The following is an 18,828-nucleotide window of genomic DNA, read 5'->3' as shown; positions in this document are numbered from 1 at the left end:
ACGAGTGTTGTAAAGATAAGATAAAAAGATAAGAAATGGAGCTGGCATTAGGTTTCGCACTCTAAAGAACATAAAAGTCAGATGCAATATTGCATCCTGTTTATCTTATCTCTCGAAAATATCGAATTCTCCTTTCGCGAGATCCCTTTCGGAACGATCATAAGACTTCCACGTGAGCGAGCGTGCGGTTCAGCGGACTGCAATAAAACGTCTAATGTACAGCGAGATAATATTAATCGCGTTTTGTATGTCGGAATTTGCACGTGTCGAATACACTATGTGTCGCCAATTCTTCTCACCTTTACAAATATTAAGTTTTTAACATAAAAATTCTCAGATGAAAGAATTCTCTAGTTTTATTTAATATTAAATAAAGCATGAGCTATTTATCCGCGTATATATTTAGTTATTTATACGCGTATATATAATATTTATCTCGCAAAAATTCCTGCACTTTTAATTGTCTATAATTCAAAGAGTATTAAAGAGTATTAAATTTCTCGACGATGCCGTCAAGGATCAGTTAATTCAAGAGAAATTGAGTATCATTTTAGTGTTGAAAACTCGAGACACCGTATGCATTGTGTTACACGTGTGAATTTATGTGGCTAACATATTTCTGCGCGAGAGCCAGCCTCCTCTCTCTTTCGTCGCGTTGCCTCGACGAAGGAAACGTGATAGCGTGCTTGCGAAATTCGCGGACGAAAAACGCGCGGTTCAACCAGCCGAGATACATGGGTACTTACCTATATCGCATTAGCCTGATGATTAGTCGTACAAAAGCTAAGCCAAAGAAAATCTTGCTACAGTCGACATTCACGAATGAATTGCTAGGCATTGCACTTTTTCCACAACCGCGTTTCGCAGGCTGGCTCCGTTGAAGCACGCGCGGCCACGCTTTTTTCCCGATGCGCTATGTACTAACGTTCTTGCGAATATTAAACATCGGTTAAAATTCCTTTCAAGAAAGCACAGCAAAAGTTTCGATCCCGTTGTTTGAATTTTTGCCTCGGTATTAAGATTTATCGCAATCGCTTAATACTTATAACTGTTAAAGTACAATAGTGTATTAGCAGGTTAATAATTTATTAATTATCTACTTTCTATTAATAATCTATCCTCTTTACTCTTTTATTATAATTATTAATTATAATAATCATAGAAATAAATCGTCGCTAGAATATAACTGCGTGAGTTAAGAGAAACTGACATACAAGCATGCAATACGTTTACGGATGACGATTCAAGTTGCGCGCGAGCTGGAGCAACACGTTTCTAGTTTCAGTATCTTTGGTATTTTGGCGAATACTTTGCGATCACCCTTCGAGTTTTGCGTCGTCAAACTTGGTTGTGCAGCTTTGTCGACGAATCGCGGGTGCGAACACGTACCACGTGCGCGCACGTACGTACACGTGGTGCACGCAGCCTAACCACCCGTCACGCACGTTACCCCTTTCAGATGCGGCTTGGGTTTTGGCTTGCTATAACTCCGATAATTATGTTACCAATGCGTCGAAGGACAAAGAGCTCTCGAACGACATGGATGGCCCGCTTGCGAGAGTTGGAAAAGAGATGGTTGCTCTGGTAGCCCAGCTGCCGGTAATCCTCCCTTTGTAATTTGCCTCTATGACCCCCTCCCTCCCTCCCGCCGCTGCAGTGGCGTCGATTTTTTCTCGTGGACCTTTCCCTGCGCGCATGGAATTCGCCAACAATTCGCCGGCCGTCGTCGGTTCTAGCGTCAAATCCTGATTCATTGCGCTTTTGCCAGAAAAATAAATGCAAGTATGTGGCAATAATAATGTGGAACTAATTGTTGAACTGAACCGAACGAAGTTCATCAATAAAATGTGCCTTGCAGAAAGAAAGATCTTGTAGAAGAAAATACACACATATAAATAATTATCGTTCGTTCCAGGTAATTATTATATTATACTGTTATCTACAACAGACGATAATACAAACCGGAGAGATAGAAAGATTCAGTTCCGAGGTCGAAACAGTAAGAACAGCGGAATGATTTTCGCCACGGAGGTACATTTTACTGCTGCCCCTGGGGTGAAAAAAAACAACGTTCAATTCGCAAAGGGATCTACGCCAATGCCGGGCGGTTGATGTCACCGTGGCCGTGCCCTCCGGATAATAGAGTCCGCGACTTTAATGGACTCGCTAATCCTCTTCCCTGTTTGTCGGCGAGGGGGACGCGCATTCACGGGACGTAAGCACGGAGGTAAGAATCGACGGCGAAGGGAACGAGGGTGCAGGACGGGGTGGCGTGACTGCGGTGCGTGTGCGCCTCGCCGGGGCGCGCGAGGTGAAGATCGCGCTCCGTTCGTGCGGGCCGTCAAGGAAAAAGGATGGAGGATGGGGGTTGCAACGCGCATAAGAGGGAGAGGTCTCCTCTCTCTCTCTCTCTCTCTCTCTCTCTCCTGTCTGTCCTGGCGGAGTGGTGACGCGCAGATACGCCCCTTGTGCGGAACCATCGGTGCGATGATACCCCCGGATTTCTCGGCCGAGCTATGCCGCTCCACAACTGCATTTGTCGATTGGAGAGATACGTTCTCTGTCGGATTTAGTCTAATGGAAGGATCGCGCGATTAACGCGACGATTTATCGCATACATTAACCGCACGCACGCACGCATGCACTCACGGAGACATTTCTGAGTCCTTAAAAGGAAATTGAACGAGATTTATTCATAGAAATCTTTTCCCCATCCACATTTCTCGTACAATACGTGATCCTATGATTTATAGATGAAGACGTGAAGATATCCGGTGCAATTACATGAGACAACTGTGAAATGGTGTGAAATGAGTACGGAAGCGTGACACGAATTCAGAAGAGTCGCTAATATGAAAGACGCAGAGATATGTGACTACTTCGCGCAAATTGATTTTACGTGTTACAAGCAACTCGGTTTCCGTTCTTGCAACTGTTAGCTTCAATTCGACCTAATTCAGCCTACGAGTCACATTAGTAAACAAAAAACATAGCAAAGCGAATAGCGTCATTGACACCTCTCGCCTTTTATGAGAATCACGTGAGATACATTTCTAATTCACCCTGACCGCGGAAATCTGATGACAGTGCGATGATGGATGAGATGAACAACGCTACGATCGATGATCTCACGAGGGTGACAATCACCGATACATGATACACACACCGGTATTAGTTGCGCAGTATAATCGGACTCGCCGATTATCCCTGATGTTGGCCCTGCGGGATCGTGTTGGCCAGGTTCTGCTGGAGCTGCAGGATCTGCTGGAGCTGCGGCGGCAGGTTCTTCGAGTACTGATAATTCGGCTGGGCAGCCGCCGCTTGCTGTTGCGGTTGCAGTTGCGGCGCGTAATTCGTGCGGTACTGCGGATTGTACTGTTGTTGTTGCGGTTGTTGCGCACCCGCTGGAGGATTGTACTGAGCTGGTCTCACGGGGATCTGCTTGTAGGTTGGCTGTGCTGGTGGCTGGCCTATCTGTACTTGCGGCCGATAGCCGTTCGGTATGTCGGCCTGTTTCAGGTGTTGCGGCTGGATGGGGTTGGATGGTGATAGATTCGGCACCGGTTGCGGCGGAAGATGAACGATCGGGTCGCGTGCCTGCTGCGCCGCCAATATCTGCTTAATTGCGGCCGGCGCCTGGTTGTAAGCCTGATAATTCGGCTGCTGTGCGTGCGCCTGCCTCCGCTCACGATCTGAAAATAATTGAGATCAGGTTAATGATATAGCTACTTGGCGAAAACCTGCTGATAATTTCCGTCAATAATTCAAGAATAATTTCTCACTGCTTTGTGGAATAATTATGTAGATTACGTCATTATAATTATGAAGAATAATTATGTTATAGGAATATAATAAGTATTCCTGAAATAAGCAATTATTCTTGAATTTTTCTTGGAGAAAGTGACGGGTCCGTTAAATTTGTTACTCACTGTAGAATTCCGTCCCAAGCACTGGCGCTACGACGAGTATCAAGAACTGTAACATGATAAGAAAAGCGGGCTTAATCTCGTGCAGCACGATGATATGGTTTTCGTAGAAAAGAATGCGCTTTTCTCACGTGAACAAAGAAAGTTGGGAGAAATCGCGCTATTTTTCGTACAATCCGCGTGTAACGTTGCGAAAGCCGTTATCCTGAGAAAGCTGAATATTATTTCACGCAAATATGGCCAGCATTGATTATCAATGCATCGACGCCGTGATGTGTATCAAGAAAAACAAATTGATCGTGCTCGATAACCAGCTGGTGAATCATTTTCGCGATCAAGCCTGATTCGTACTGAAAAAACGGCGTTTTCCAAGCGTGGTGATCGCCTTCAACGATTTCGCATAACAATGCCTGACGAATTAAGGAATAGAGACATTGTTGAGATCTCGTGGTAATATTTTTCACAAATTCATGTTAACAGCCGTTGCGGCGTGCAATTTTAGACCATCAGCGTGAAGTATAATAATGACTTTCTCCGGATCGAACGTAACGCAACAGGACTCACAATAAATGCAGAGAACTCGCTCGCAAGGAACTGTCCAAGAAATATTTTCGCGCCTGAATTAGAAAAATTAATATGAGATAAATTTAAGATTTATCTATCCGTGTTTTACTTTTACTTCTATGGTAATGTAACGTATCGAGCAATATTCGCGCCTCCGCAGGAAAAAGAAGGAAATAGCGAACGTGAACGTGAGCGATTCGATTCTTACTGGTTTTTGCGTCCGGAAGCGAGGAGCTACTTGGAGCACGTGCGATTTTGCACTTCGCGATTACCGAGCGATCGCGGTAATTCTTTCTTGTCTTTTTTCTTGTGCAGATTACGCGATTACGGAATAGAGTCTGTAACGGTTTTTACGATCGGCGCAGGATTGGAAAGCAAACGAGAGCACTCGGACATCGGCTGAATCCGCGGAGTGGCTAATCGCGCACTTTCTCCCATCGCGGCGGATCTTAGGAAGGTGATCAGCAGGTCGATAAGGGCTCCGAAGACTTACGAGGAATTTCATGATGCTGAACGATGATATTCGGAGGGCGGCGGAACAAAACTGGCGGCCGCGTCGCGATGCACTTCTATATGGGGCCCAGAGCGAACCGCGTCGTCGGCCACCACCAGGCTTTCACGGTTGGTCGGGTTTTGAGCGATTTTTCTCTTCGCGTGTGGCGGGTTCCCCGCCCGTCGTCACGTAACCCGACGCAACGAACCAACGCGCCTCGCACTTGCGGCGAGCCAGGAAGTGATCGGCAACGTGGTACTCTAGAAAAGTCATAGCGACCGCACGTGCGTTGGTCTCCTTCGAGGTATTTCGGACAACACGGAGGAGCGTGAAATTTAAATGCTTGGCATGATTTAAAACTGAAAAATTAATCGAAATTTAAAAAAATGAAGTTACATAACAAATGAGTGATAAATCGTAGTATAGTATCGGGTTATCATCTTATCTAATTGATTGGAACAATTAATCGAAATTGATACTAGAGATCTTAATACTGATACTGTCTTATTAACGTGCGATATACTTTAAGTTTATTAATTTATATAATACTTGTATATTTTTCTTAAAGAATTAATTATGTAGATTTCGTTACGTATGCAGCAACTAGTCACGTCTCTTTTCGAATGTTGTGAATCTTGCGTCATTTGCGATCTAATAACGGAACAACAAAAGCAAGACTGACTTAATAAGATTTTCGAGACGGAAGCATAGACATAGTAAGTCTATGGACGGAAGCAATTAAATCGCTGACTGTGAATGCAAGTCGTATAGTAGTACCGAGACATCAGGAACGGAACGAAAATATCCACTTGCAAATCACAAAGTCGCATGATAATACAATAATTCCATTTCTTCCCATATGGGATTTAGTATTTAGTATCGCGCGCATTATATAATTCCGCGTTGCATCGTAGATTACGGCGATATCATTACGTGAAACTGGTTCGACCGTGTCCCTTTTCTCTGCCATTTCCCCACGACCATGCGTCAAATTTTATAATTCGGATATAGCTCTTGCGTTGAGCTTATCGAGTTCGTCGATTACGCCGAACGCATTAAACGTCACCGCATATTATGTCATTTTCGCGTGAAAGTTGTAAATTCTTTTTACGACTGTGTACAGCGTATATACCTTTTTGTGTATATCAATCTCACTATTCGCTCCACTAATTCCCGTGCTCAAACTACGCTGACGCAATTAACTTTTTCTTACCCATCGTATAAATTAAATAAAGTTCATTGAAAATACTCACCACGTTTTAATTTCCACAGCTTCAGCTCGCGCTCTTCCATTTCGCAATTAATTATCCCTAATAACTACAGCAACGTATCGTGCCTTTGGAGAGAGAAGAGAAACACGATCGTAAGTCATGCTTCGTGGTACTTCTCAAGCTATATTGTAAGTGCAGAGAACTTCAGAAGATTTACAGACTTGCGGTGTCCGGGGAACCTTGCGATCATAAGCGCAACATAATGGTTGACTCGGCATTCGCGATAGAAATGTGGCATTCCACGTATCCGACGAATGAACGGAGGTGCACGCTAATAGATATCGGCCCCGTAGGAAAGGGTATACACCGTATCCAGTCACGTAACGATGGAGTCGGCACCAATGCAGAAAATCCATGCATGCGCGCACCGCTTCCGTATTCGCTATACTTGTAAATCGAGCACCGTTTAAGTGCATCGCTGCAACTGAGTGCAGTATAACGGCATCGCGGTATATTCCTTTATATTAGAATGTAATACTTTATTTAATAAAGTGATTTTAATTAATAAAGTGATGTGTTTAATAATTAAGTAGAGATTAACAATAATCGCATAGGACGAGCAATTTTTTTCTTTAACAGTTGCAAAGGTTTACGGACGTACATAAATAAATCATTCACCTAATGTTATCAATTGACGTGCAAGAAATTAATTAACACTTTATTCAGTAAGCAATAGATAATTTCAAACAGCAGATTGTTTGATAGAAGTTTAACTCGTGGTATCCAAAAAATGTTTCGTGCGCAATGTTTTTATGAAATATTGAAGAATAAAAAAAATAAGAAGAATAAAAGAAAGAATGCTGCTACACAATATCCGATAAAATTTTATATCTGATATCCAAAGGAATTTGATCGACTGTGATTCTGCACATGGGAATGACCCTCGCTCGCGATTTTCATTTACTGCGATTCTATCGACATACATACGTTTATGCGCCACGATTGCGTAAGGAATTCTGCATTCCACTTTCAACATTCCGAATTCGCTCCAGCGCCGATAAGCACGCTACATAACGCTATTTAACTATATTTAGCGAGTCTATTCTTGATCAAGCGCATAATAAATTTGACCACAATTAAATCCGACTAGGTGCAGCTAATGACTCGAAAAGTCCCGTTTGAAATTATAATACGTGAGATGTCGGCTCTCTTGGTCTTTTCTCAGTGAGAATACGAGAAGAAATTACAGAATTATTTGACATTGAACATCAAATTAAAAATTGAATTTTCAGATATAATAAAACTTCCATGTGTGAAAATTAGTAACAGAATTTAAATTATAAATTAATTTCAAAGATGTACTTAAATAGTCGTTTAAGTTAACTGTATAATATGATGATAATAACTTGTTATTTTGATGATGATAATTAACATTTATCAGCAAATATATCCTTTTATCCTTCGTTTCCTGTATTGATAATTATAATATATTAGTATGTACATAGATAATTATAATGGATTAGTATCTACAAAAGACAAATATTGGGTCATTAAGTATGAAACTTTACAAATAGAACATAAACTTTTGCATTTTTTGGCACATGGACATGATTTATTTTCAATCGAAGTATGCGCCCATGTTATCTACACACTTCTGCCATTTTAGTGGTAGTTGGTTTATGCCTCTACTATAGAAGCCAGGAGTACGGGAATCGATGAAGTCGCGGAAGGCTGTTTCGACTGCCTGTTGAGAATTGAAGAATTTTCCCACCAACAAGTTGTCCAAATTCCGGAAGAAGTGATAGTCGGTAGGTGATAGATCTGGTGAATATGGTGGATGACGGAGAGTTTCCAATTCCAACTCTTGTAGCTTTGCCACGGTCAGTCGTGCAGTGTGCGGTCGAGCATTATCATGCAACAGGATTGGCATTGACCGATTGACCAATTTCGGTTGTTTAATAGCAAGTTGTTGCATCATTTCGTCCAGTTGCTTGCAATATACTTCAGCCGTTATCGATGTACCAGGTTTCATAAAATTGTAGTAGATAACACCTGACCTGGACCACCAAACAGTCACCATAAGCTTCTTCTGTGTAATGTTGGGTTTCGCGTGATGTCTCGGTGGTTTATCAGCGTTCAACCACTGATGTGAGCGTTTACGATTGTCGTAGAGTATCCACTTTTCATCGCAGGTCACAATTCGATTAAAAAAAGATTCATTTTTGTGTCGGGAAAGCAAAGAAAGGGAAGCCTCTAGACGTTGCGCCTGCTGCGCATCGGTCAATTTGTGCGGGACCCATTTGTCCAACTTCTTTATCTTACCAATTGCAGCTAAATGAACAATATGGTGGGTATAGAAACATTGAATATCGATGCCAATTCACGTGTACTTTGAGATGGATCGGACTCTACTACGGCTCTCAAGTGATCATTATCCACCTTCGTCTTTGGTCTTCCACGTGGCTCATTAGCGAGGCTGAAATCTCCATCTCTGAAGTTTTTGAACCAATTGCCCACCGTTGCTTTAGTAGTTGAACCTTCACCAAATACAGCGTTGATATTACGAGCTGTCTCCGACACTGTGGTTCCACGGCGGAACTCATATTCATAAATCACGCGAATTTTGGACTTTTCCATAGTTCTATAAAAAAGAATCCACCAATAAAACTAATGAAGATATTTGAACAAACAAATATGACGTTTGAAGAGCGAACATACATCTATCACACTAACCTAACCTGATACTGACGTCTGGCGCCAAATTTGAGATAACAAATGTTAAAGATGGCGCTTTTACATTTGTAAAGTTTCATACTTAATGACCCAATACGTTGGAAGAATACATTCGCAAATATTTTTATTCGAAAATGTACAAGTTTAAAAAAAACTATAAAACAAACTCTTACGGTACATGGTATACGTTTTGCATTCATTCTCGTACGAGCACTTCGATGCATTCATGTGCAACGTTGAGTGCAACGACTTTGACTTTGCCGTTTCCTTCCATTACACAAAAAACATCAAGAAAAAAACGAACGATTGATGCTCGAACGGCACTCGCGCTCTATCTTGGTCTCGACATGTCGAAACTTCCGCTCGCACATAGTAAGAGTGTACTTTCTCGAGCGCGGACTCAACGAAGTGCCGCTGTGAAACGCGATTTAAATGTACAAAATTCTTTCTTTCGCATTAATTAAAAAGTGAAGGAAGTAAAATATCAAAAACATTTCAAGCTCCGATAAACTTAAAAATAGATATATTAGCTTATGTAACATTAAACTCTCAAACCTGCGGTGACTAAGATACTTAGATCGCATATATTATTTAAAAAGACATGTAGGTCCATAATATATCGCATAACAAACATCGCATTAAATATCATCAAATTAAAGATCATTTCCTCGTTTCATCTTAACCCTAGCAGGGCCAAGAAGTTCAGAAACTGCAAAAACAATTTAAAGTTTCAAATTTACAGTTTCAATCGCTTACTTACAGGACTCTCGTTTGTAAATTTCCATTAATAAGTACATGTTACAAAATCCTCAGAACGCAAACGATTCCATTTATTCACTTCAGCATCATTTGAAAACAATCTATCTTCAATAATCACACAATTAAATCGAGCTGATTTGTCTCATCGCGAATTGCAAGATCTCGACCCTGCCAGAATCAGGACTCGCTCTAAGATCACAATGCGAAGCCAATCAGTACTGATTCTCGGTGACGGGCCGCACGCCCGCGCCGGCCTGCTGTTGTTGCTGATTGTAGCCCAGTTGCTGGTCCGGGTAGCCGGCCACGCGAGCTTGCGTGTACGCACTCGCCTGAGCTTCAAAAGCTCCGCCCTGGCCCTGATACTGAGCCTGCTGCAACTGAGGCTGTTGCTGCAATTGCTGTTGCTGCTGCGGCGGCTGCACGGGCTGGGGGACGTACGGCTTGTCCGGGCCGCGATATGCGACCTGATTGGCGAAGATGTTGTACGGTATCTGCGATTGATACTTGAGAAGCTCTTGCAGGTGCGACGGCAAGTTCGGCGAGTAGTGCGGCTGTGGTTCCGCCGGCGCCTGTGTCGTGCGGTACTGCAGTTGTGCCTGCTGTTTCTGCGGATTCGCCTCGCGTCTGCTCCTGGAGTGGCCACGCGACTTCTGACGCCGTTCAGGCGCGGGCGCGGGCGCGGGTTCCGGAGCAGGTGAACGAGCTGGTTGCTGCGCCAGTTGGCGGTAGTGCTCGTGGACCTGCTTGGCCTGCTCTTGGATCGCGGCCTCAGCGTCGAATCTGTGAATTAATCGAACGATTAGAGACATATTAATCGATAAATGTGGAAAATCTCTGGAAAACGCCTTGCGTTAATCCGCATCCTTCTTCGGATCACTTTGGTACCTGTATTGTTCCGGGATCACATTGATGTATGGAATCTGCTGTTGAAATTGAAGCAGTTGTTGGATCTGTGACGGCGCATTGTTGTAGGGCTTGTAATTAGGTGTAGGTTCCGCAACCTGCTGTTGCTGCGGTTGCGGTCGCGGTCGCGGCTGCGGTTGACGCGCTCGGTGTCGTGCCTGCGGTACCGGCGCTTGCGCTGCGTATTGCTGCTCCACCTGCGCTTGCGGACGCGCCTGGCGCTCGTACGATCTCCAATTTACCCTGTAACCTTTTAAAGCATGTTCACGTTAATTGTCTTATGTCAATTCAAATAATAACGATTATGCTATGCATTCATTAATTAACGCGTCGTGTTAATTCAGCATGCAGGAAACAACACGATGAAGCTCGAGATAGATGACACGATACCGCTGGGATCGTTGTACTCGAGTGCCTTTCCGTTGCCCTGATTAGCATCATACGCTCCCTGTATATAGGTGGCCGCACCGCCATCCGAGGGACCCTGAATCTGGAAGTTTGAGTGACCGTCCGTAGCACCTTGAATCTGGAAATTGCTGTTGCCATCGGTCGCGCCTTGGATGCTGAAATCTCCTTGTCCGCCTCCCTCTAAAAATCAAATTATATCACATAAATAGCTAGATATTAAGGAATTGTAATGAAAAATGCAACTATGTAAAATACATCGTCGCGACGATGTATTTTAAACACAATTTAATGTTACTACGATTTGAAAATTATAAAGATATCAATGCAAAAAATTGCCAAAGTTATTTCTTGCTCGATTGTGAAGATCGAATCTTTTTTTGTTTTGAAAGCAAACAATCCGGCAGACAGAGAGAGACAGGTGTAGATTGTTTCGGTGCTTTTGAACTCTGCGTGTCGCATTCTGTCGATCGTTTATCTGAGTGCTTACCGCTCGCCTCTGTATACTCGATTCCTTTCTCCGCGCTGAACTTAAGACCCTGGGCCCGCCGGTGCCCGTCGCTAGGCCCCTGGATTGAGAATTGAGCCAGGCACATGGGAAGCGCCGTCAGCAATAAAACCTACAAGCATTCAATTTACGACTTGACGAAGTTTCTCAGTACACGCGAGTCGCATTACGATACGTGGTAATGAAATACGTGCGGGGCGGTGCACCGTGATCTATACGGCATTACCCCATGGAACGTAATTCTCACACATACGTAACAATTGTATGCGTAAAAGAGGAATAAATTAATCTTCGACAAAGGTGCAAAATGCAAACCATTCATTAATTATGTATATCGACGATCCCTATAATTGTATTAATTACTATAATTAAATACTTGATGAAGCACGTTTCTCCTTATTACTGTATCAATCCGATTGATTGCCAGAATAAAACGATATCAGCGCATGATGTAAATTACGCATCCACCTTGCTGTCAGTATTAAGCGCGTATTTCATAACCGAGCGATTGCAGATAGTTATCTAACGCACAGATACTGGCACTAAAACCTGAATCTGCCTTGGGCAGATACGGGCGCGTACCGCATTCAGGCATATGGAAGTGCAAGTATTGCGAGCAACCTGGCACCGCGGGAAGCTGGAAGGGAAAGTCCGCGAGCACATGAATCTTTAATCGGCCGGTAGTCACGGTAATCGGGGAAAAGAGAGGTTTGCGGCACGCGTTCGCCGTTTAACAGCGATCTGTGCTGTGGGACAAGAAAAAGGCAGGTGGAAGGGAAATGGAGTAAAGCGCGCGGACCGCAAACTGGCAACGCGAACCAGCGTTACGCACCCGGCGTCGCTCGTTATAGAAAGTGAAATATAAATTAATCAGCCAGACACGCCCGGTGCGATTATTCGGGAAAAAAAGTCTCGGTCTAGACTCGGCTTAGCAATGTCCAAGTCGCCGTCGCGGCGAATTATCGTTCCGAAATTATTACACGCTCGCGGACGAATTCCGCGCGAGTCTTAGTCGCAGAACGCGGAACCCCGACATTTTGCGAGACGCGAATCGCGACACGCATGCTAGTTATTGGGGTCTCCGCGAGTTTTCTCGGTTAAATGGGATGATGAAATAGCAAATAGCACAGTCAAATGGAAAATCGAGATGCAATTGTAACATTAATTTAAGAGCAAAATATGAATATGAATAATCATGGGAAACGAGCAGTAATTAAGGACAGGCATTATTAGGAAATAAAATAATTTAATTGTCTAAAAATGTAAAATGGAAGATATATAAATTAATGTTTAACACGCTCTAATTATATAATTAAATTAATTTCCATACAGTTACATCTTTATGTGTATGTCTGATACCTAATTACGGCTCGGCTTTTGCAGACGATATATCAGGGAACCAACGAAGCGGATCGATGAAGCATACTGCCACTTTCCACGTCGGTGTTTCGATCACAAGAGCTTGCGATGAGATTGCGAAATCCTGATCGCTCGTATCCGCGACTGCTAATTGGCTCGCAAAACGCACTCCCGGCCAGTGACCGCAATTAAGCGACATTCCGTCGAATCGTCGTTCTCTTTGCGACACTCGACGATGCAATTAAGCGCACGACATTCATCATTTCCCTTTCTTGGGCGCGTTACCTCGTTACCTTTCGACGGAAAGCCGAGGACCGGTAAACAAACGAGCGATTTCCCGTTTTCGAGCCTTGCGAATAAAACCGTACAAGAAAATATTCAATTCTGCTGGACACGCTCATGGCATAAAAGTAATAAATAAATAATTAAACGATGACTGAAGGCTTCGTAAATTATGTCAACTGGACATTGATCTGCGAAGATCACACATATGCCGCCAGATTTAATTTCTAAGTAATGAAATTTTACTGAAGCGATCGATGCAATTTCATTTAATGATTTATAATTTCACTTCAAGATTCGTAATTCTATGAAACTCAGAATATTAAGCCATCACGATAGAAAAACGGAAGTGTGCAATGAAGAAGTGCAATTTGCGTTTATGATCAAGCGGGATTTCGCCGTTTGGAACATCGTTCCGCATATTTCCTAGCTTTCGATGCGTCCAGATGATCATCGCGAAACGCACCTGCGTACACCTGCATACACGATCCACATAATGTGTTATCAACGCGTTTCACAATAATTAATCGGCGATTAAGGGAGAAAAGATTTCACATAAAATTAGCGCGCAGCAACGTGACATATCTGGCCGGCTTCCGTTAATCGAATCGTCGCATAATTAATCGAACTGCCTCTCGTATCCGGCTCGTAAATTAAACAATTAAGCGCACGCGATCGCATCGCGACCGATCGCCCGATGGGAAATGGCGACTTCCGGAAAGTATCCGTACGCGCGTTCCATTGTCTTTTTTTTTCTCAAGCTGATCGCAGTGGTTCTTAATTAATGGGCGAAAAAAAGCATGAGACGGCGAAATCGTACTTACGTGCAATTTCATGGCGAGAAAGCTGGTCGATTCGTTCGAGGGTGGAGTGTTTCTGAGGCGGGCGCGCGGTCACCAGAACAACTTTATAGGCGGCCACGTAAAAGGGGCCTTTCGACGACGGGGATGTGACTCGGCGCGAGAGCCACCTCCAGCCTGCACTTTGTCGGCGGTGCCGGCCGGTCTATATCGTGCTTCGACGTGCACTCGGTGCTCTTTTCCCAGAGAAACGCGAGACATGTTGAGGGAAATGACTTCTTAAGTAACATGAGAATCTTACATTAATCAGGAGACAAAATTTCGTAAAATCCATTTTTGCAAATTTTTGTTTTGCAATTATATTGTTTATTATATTAATAAAGCTCTGTATTTAAAAATGCTAACTTTAATTCTTGTGCATTTTGTGAATATTTATTTTAGAACCTATTGTCACTTCTGTTAAATAGATTTTTCATGTATCTGTTCTTATTATACGTGAGATGCACAATTTTACTTGTAATTGTTTCGTGGAATCGACTGAATAACAGTAAAACAAAAATAGTTCCTGTAGTGTGCGTTTTATTTTATTGACCAATCACAATTTGATTTTTCAGTATAACGATAAAGGATCAAGGCATGGACAAAACAACAAATATTTCCGAATCGAACAACGGAAAATAAATAAATCCTTGAATAAATCTTTAAATAAATCCTTGAAAATGATCCGCGTACGCGTAACTTATTCCATTTCAACGGTACGACAATCTATTTTAATTTTATACAAGTATAAACTCTACAAAATTTCAACTTGAGGTTCGATTACCTCGATCCTCTTCACGCGAGAAAAGGTTCTCCGTGAAACATTCATCTCCTCCACGGTGCATTACAATGGTAAAAAGTCCTGGGCGCACCGATGGAAAACGACGTTGCAGCTGCGGTGGAATGCGCGACGCAACGCCGAGCATTTTCCCAGGCGATCGCCACTCAAAGGTTACGATGCGGAGACCGCGCACATCCGCGATTAATTGCCGACATTGGATTCGATCGTCGTCTCTCGTTAGTTACGCAACAGCACGCTGCAAACTCCGTTTGCTGCTCGCATCGAACTGCTGGGAACAATGCGGATTGGTACCGCGCGGAGAGAGTGCATCTCTCAGAGGAAAGCGAAAGCGGAAAACTTGAGAAGTTCTCTCTCGTTTATCGAGGTATCGTGTATCGAGCGGCCGCCGCAGGTGGCGGCTACAAAAGTGTAATTACGGAGATTGATTCTTGATAAAGCTGTTACATTGCTCCGATTTCGTTGTAGCGATATTATTCTTAGCGCCACATTCTCGGTTCCGCATGTGCCAGGCATTGCAGGCAAGTATCTATTTTTACTCGCAGATTCGAGATAACGGATCTTCGATGCTCTCTCTTTCTGGATCATTAAAATCGTAGATCCTTATTGTTGTTATCCGCTGCAAGCAGATTTCTGTTTCAGATACGCGGACGTGCGTGTGGGAGCGAGCACTTCTCTTCTTTATTCGGTTACTCGGCTTGGCAAAGTCGCTCTTGCTCGCAAGCAGAGACACCAGTTACGTCAGTTTACTGTAGAAAGTTAAACTGTGTGTCGCGTTACACGTCGCAGATAGATCGCCGATCTCCCGTGAAATTATAGATTATAATTTCTAAGCCTTGCATCGGCATGTGAAAATAATTTCTGTGATACGGCTCAATATAGGAAATGATGCTCAATGAACAAAAGGTGAAGCATGGGATGATTCGCGAGCAGACTGCATAATTTCATACGTTCGCGTTTCAGATGATTGCATTCGGAAAAAGAAAAGAGCGAAAATAATTGATAGATGGCTGGGAACATTAATTTCAGTCAGTTGCAAACCAAGATTATAGCTAATTTATGAGACGCATGTATCTTATTCCTTTGTACTCTATACATGTCTCCAATCAGAAGTTATCGAGTTTTCCAATTTTCTTTACCAGAAAAATTTAATGAAACAATTACCGTAACAATACAAATTTATCATGAATTACCGAGCAAGATTACAACTGCATCTGTAATTTTTCAGGATTTTTCTCGATCCCAAGAAGCAAGACCGGTGAACCCAAAGGGCGTGCCCCTGGCAAATTATCTATCCGTGCAAGCGCCATGGTAAACGAGTAAAAATGAAAGTTCGCCGTTGTATCGGGCGAAATGAGCGCGAGCCACGTTTGCAATTGCACGATACCGTCTTGGACGGCGCGCCGATGCACGAAGGCCACGAAAGTGGATCGGTCAGTCTTCCTCGCCCGGAGAAATGCTGTCTTCGCTTTGGAAGTACGTCCACTTCTACGTGAAATCCAAAAGAGGCACGGCCGCTTCCACGCGAAATGCAAAACAGGCACGACCGAGCGACACGCTTTTTCGCGCGAGGCACCCGTATCATTATGCACCAACAATGAGATCCGCTCGATTGGATCTCTAATGCCGTGCATCGAATTATCCCCGACGATAAATCCCAGCCGATACCTTTCTAATGAAAACCGCATAGAACCCGTTAATGAATCCGTTAAAGTCACGCCGCGCTGCGAGGTGTCGCGCGTACTTCTTTCTCTCGACGTTCACGACGTTTGTCGCGGTGGAGCAGTTTCCGTAATTTATGCGACTCGATCTGATAAGGGACCTGTTATATCACGCTGCCGATTCACTTTCTATCCCGCGCGAAATTCGTATCCCGCGCACAACGTGCGCTCCTCTCGCGAATCTGCTCCGCGCGAAGCGAGACGATCACTTTCTAATATCGCGGGTCGATCAGATATCTTTATTCGATAGAAAGCTAAAAATCGTCCAACTTTCCACTTGCTCCTAATAACGTGGGATCTCAGCGGTAGTTATCTTCATGTGTAATTAGCTAAACCACGCGTCGCGCACTTCCTGAAAGGAATAAACCTACGAGACAGCTTCGAGTTTATCGGATTTTCGCCAACGCACCTTCTTACGAGCGGGAGTTCTGCGAGCTGAAATAATAAAAGCACAAGGATCGCACGAGGTGAATGACTTCCGTGATGCCAGAAGCGGAAACAATTTATTTCATAAAAAAAACACTTACATTCCTTGCGCTACACCGTATGTTTAGTCGTTCTATTTGACATACGAAAAACTGGTCGGGCGACTCGGCGAAATGAAAATCGAGCAGAAAATCAAGAGAGGAAGTTTTGCGGGCGCGAATATCCTCTTACCGTCACAATTATGTGTCTAAATTTCCTGTAACAAATTTCGATGAAACAATTTTCAATTTTTAACTTTCTGCTCGATTTGCTTTCTTCCATCACAAGCTTTTTCGCTTTTGCAACAAAATAACAATTTTATCTGAATTACAGTTCGAGTAATTATTTTCTATCGATTGTTTTTCAAAGCACCAACAGAAGCAGACGTGTCAGATAACACGGAGTGAAGCAGCGCAAGGCACACGTCATCGAGGTGTAACAAGCAATAATTTAAGGCGCGTAGAGCGCTTGTCTTGTCGGAGCCCGGAAGCTGGGAAGCCGAGGGTGAAGAAACGGGCCGGGGGTTCAAGCTCGGAGCGAGTCTTGGAGTGAACCAGTCGTCCCTCGTCGTGAGACTTATCAAAAATAGGGCTACTAAATCTACTCGTGAATCGCCATTACAGGCTGGATCGCGGTCAGTGACGTTGCTGCTCGTCCACTGGCTTATGGTCCTGTGGGTAGTCCGCCTCCTCGCCGCCCTCGTTCGGGTAGTACACCTTACTGCGGTAATAGTACGGGCCTTTCGCGTCGTCCGCCAAGGGCCTCGGGATGAAAACGTTCTTCGGCGTGTACTGGATGCGATTCGCGGTCACGTCGTACGGAATTTGCGCCTGGTATTGCAGCAGCTGCTTGATCGCCGAGGGCATGTTTCTGTCCAGATACAACGTGGGCAGGGGAGGTTCCGGCATGGTGCCAATCGGCACCTGTTGCTGCTCCTGTTGCTGTTGTTGCTGCGCGTACTCGTCCCCGTAGACTCTATCCTGACGCTCGACTCTCCTGTCGCTGTACTCCCGTCTGGACTGCACTCTTCGTGGGTCGATCGATTGGTACCTCGCTGATGGCTTCTGGTAGGCAGCTTGCGGCAACTCAGACGCGGCCGATGCTGGTTGCTGCTGCTCGTACTGTTGCGGCGCGACGTAGCTTGAGTACAGGAAGGATGAGGGATCGATGTAGGGCGGCTGCGGTTGATAGGCTGACTGGATCAGCTCCTTGATGTGGCTCGGCACCGCCGTGTACGGTTTATATGAATAGTATTGTGGGCCTGGGACTTGTTGTTGGGCCTGCTGAACCGGCTGGGGCGACTGCACGCGCTGTAGCTGCTGTTGTTGTTGCTGTTGCTGATGCGGCACAGCACGCTGGTTCTGTCGTTGACGGTGACCACTCTCGGCGCGTTGGATCCGTTGAATGTTGCCCACTACTCGTGATCGCCATTGTTCCTGCGGCGTAAGATACTTCCAGTCGGCCCTGGTAGCTGCAACATAGAAACCGCTTCATTACCACCAGCTCATCTAATAATCGCGTGCAAATGCTCGATGATGCTTGCGCAACGGCCGCGACCTCGGTTCCCCGCGAAGGGGGATGACAAAGGAATTGTCTCACAAATCTGGGATGGGAAAATCGGAAAATTGTTGCGTGCACCGCGATAATGGAGAATAACGATTAATCGCTGATCGGGGCCAAGGTACGGGCAGAGAACAATTACTGAACCGCGTCTTCAACGGCGTTCATGAAGGTAACGGATATCTGCGTACTCACCGTCAGTATCGTATCTGATCTGACCTTGCGGCGCGCGAACAGGCCGCTCGATGTTCTTCGTTTCCGCCCAGGCGGTCGACACCACTGCGGCAAAAAGGATCTGCAA

The 18,828-nt window shown here is 44.3% G+C and overlaps 3 protein-coding genes across 3 annotated transcripts; all 3 read right to left on the bottom strand.

Moving 5' to 3' along the window:
- Nucleotides 1-2,672: 2,672 nt before the first annotated feature.
- LOC113561984 (mediator of RNA polymerase II transcription subunit 15-like) lies at nt 2,673-4,995 on the bottom strand. The gene is made up of 3 exons (XM_026969731.1): nt 4,984-4,995; nt 3,930-3,975; nt 2,673-3,692 (listed from the first exon to the last, which is right to left on the bottom strand). Exons 1-3 carry the CDS (start codon nt 4,993-4,995, stop codon nt 3,202-3,204), a joined length of 549 nt encoding a protein of 182 aa, XP_026825532.1. The 3' UTR covers nt 2,673-3,201.
- A 4,903-nt stretch (nt 4,996-9,898) lies between these two features.
- On the bottom strand, nt 9,899-13,979 carry LOC105287776 (bromodomain-containing protein DDB_G0280777). The gene is made up of 5 exons (XM_026969890.1): nt 13,968-13,979; nt 11,485-11,614; nt 10,980-11,177; nt 10,572-10,839; nt 9,899-10,466 (listed from the first exon to the last, which is right to left on the bottom strand). Exons 1-5 carry the CDS (start codon nt 13,977-13,979, stop codon nt 9,899-9,901), a joined length of 1,176 nt encoding a protein of 391 aa, XP_026825691.1.
- A 3,007-nt stretch (nt 13,980-16,986) lies between these two features.
- On the bottom strand, nt 16,987-18,828 carry LOC105287590 (adenylate cyclase, terminal-differentiation specific; the record flags this gene model as incomplete). The annotated part of the gene is made up of 2 exons (XM_026969599.1): nt 16,987-18,438; nt 18,723-18,828. Coding segments are annotated over 2 exons (942 nt in total), but the record flags the coding sequence as incomplete, so codon positions are not given.

The sequence above is a fragment of the Ooceraea biroi genome, chromosome 5, assembly GCF_003672135.1.
Source record: "Ooceraea biroi isolate clonal line C1 chromosome 5, Obir_v5.4, whole genome shotgun sequence".
NCBI classification, from domain to species: domain Eukaryota; kingdom Metazoa; phylum Arthropoda; class Insecta; order Hymenoptera; family Formicidae; genus Ooceraea; species Ooceraea biroi.
Note: the sequence above shows the minus strand (reverse complement) of the source record. Positions and strands in the feature narration are given on the sequence as shown.

Excerpts from the sequence above, each read along its gene's own strand:
- LOC105287776 (XM_026969890.1), bottom strand. Across the intron at positions 11,178-11,484 it reads CGAGTATACAGAGGCGAGCG|AGGGAGGCGGACAAGGAGAT; the intron begins GTAAGCACTCAG and ends TTTGATTTTTAG. Across the intron at positions 10,467-10,571 it reads GTGATCCCGGAACAATACAG|ATTCGACGCTGAGGCCGCGA; the intron begins GTACCAAAGTGA and ends ATTAATTCACAG.
- LOC113561984 (XM_026969731.1), bottom strand. Across the intron at positions 3,693-3,929 it reads GCTTGGGACGGAATTCTACA|ATCGTGAGCGGAGGCAGGCG; the intron begins GTGAGTAACAAA and ends AATTATTTTCAG.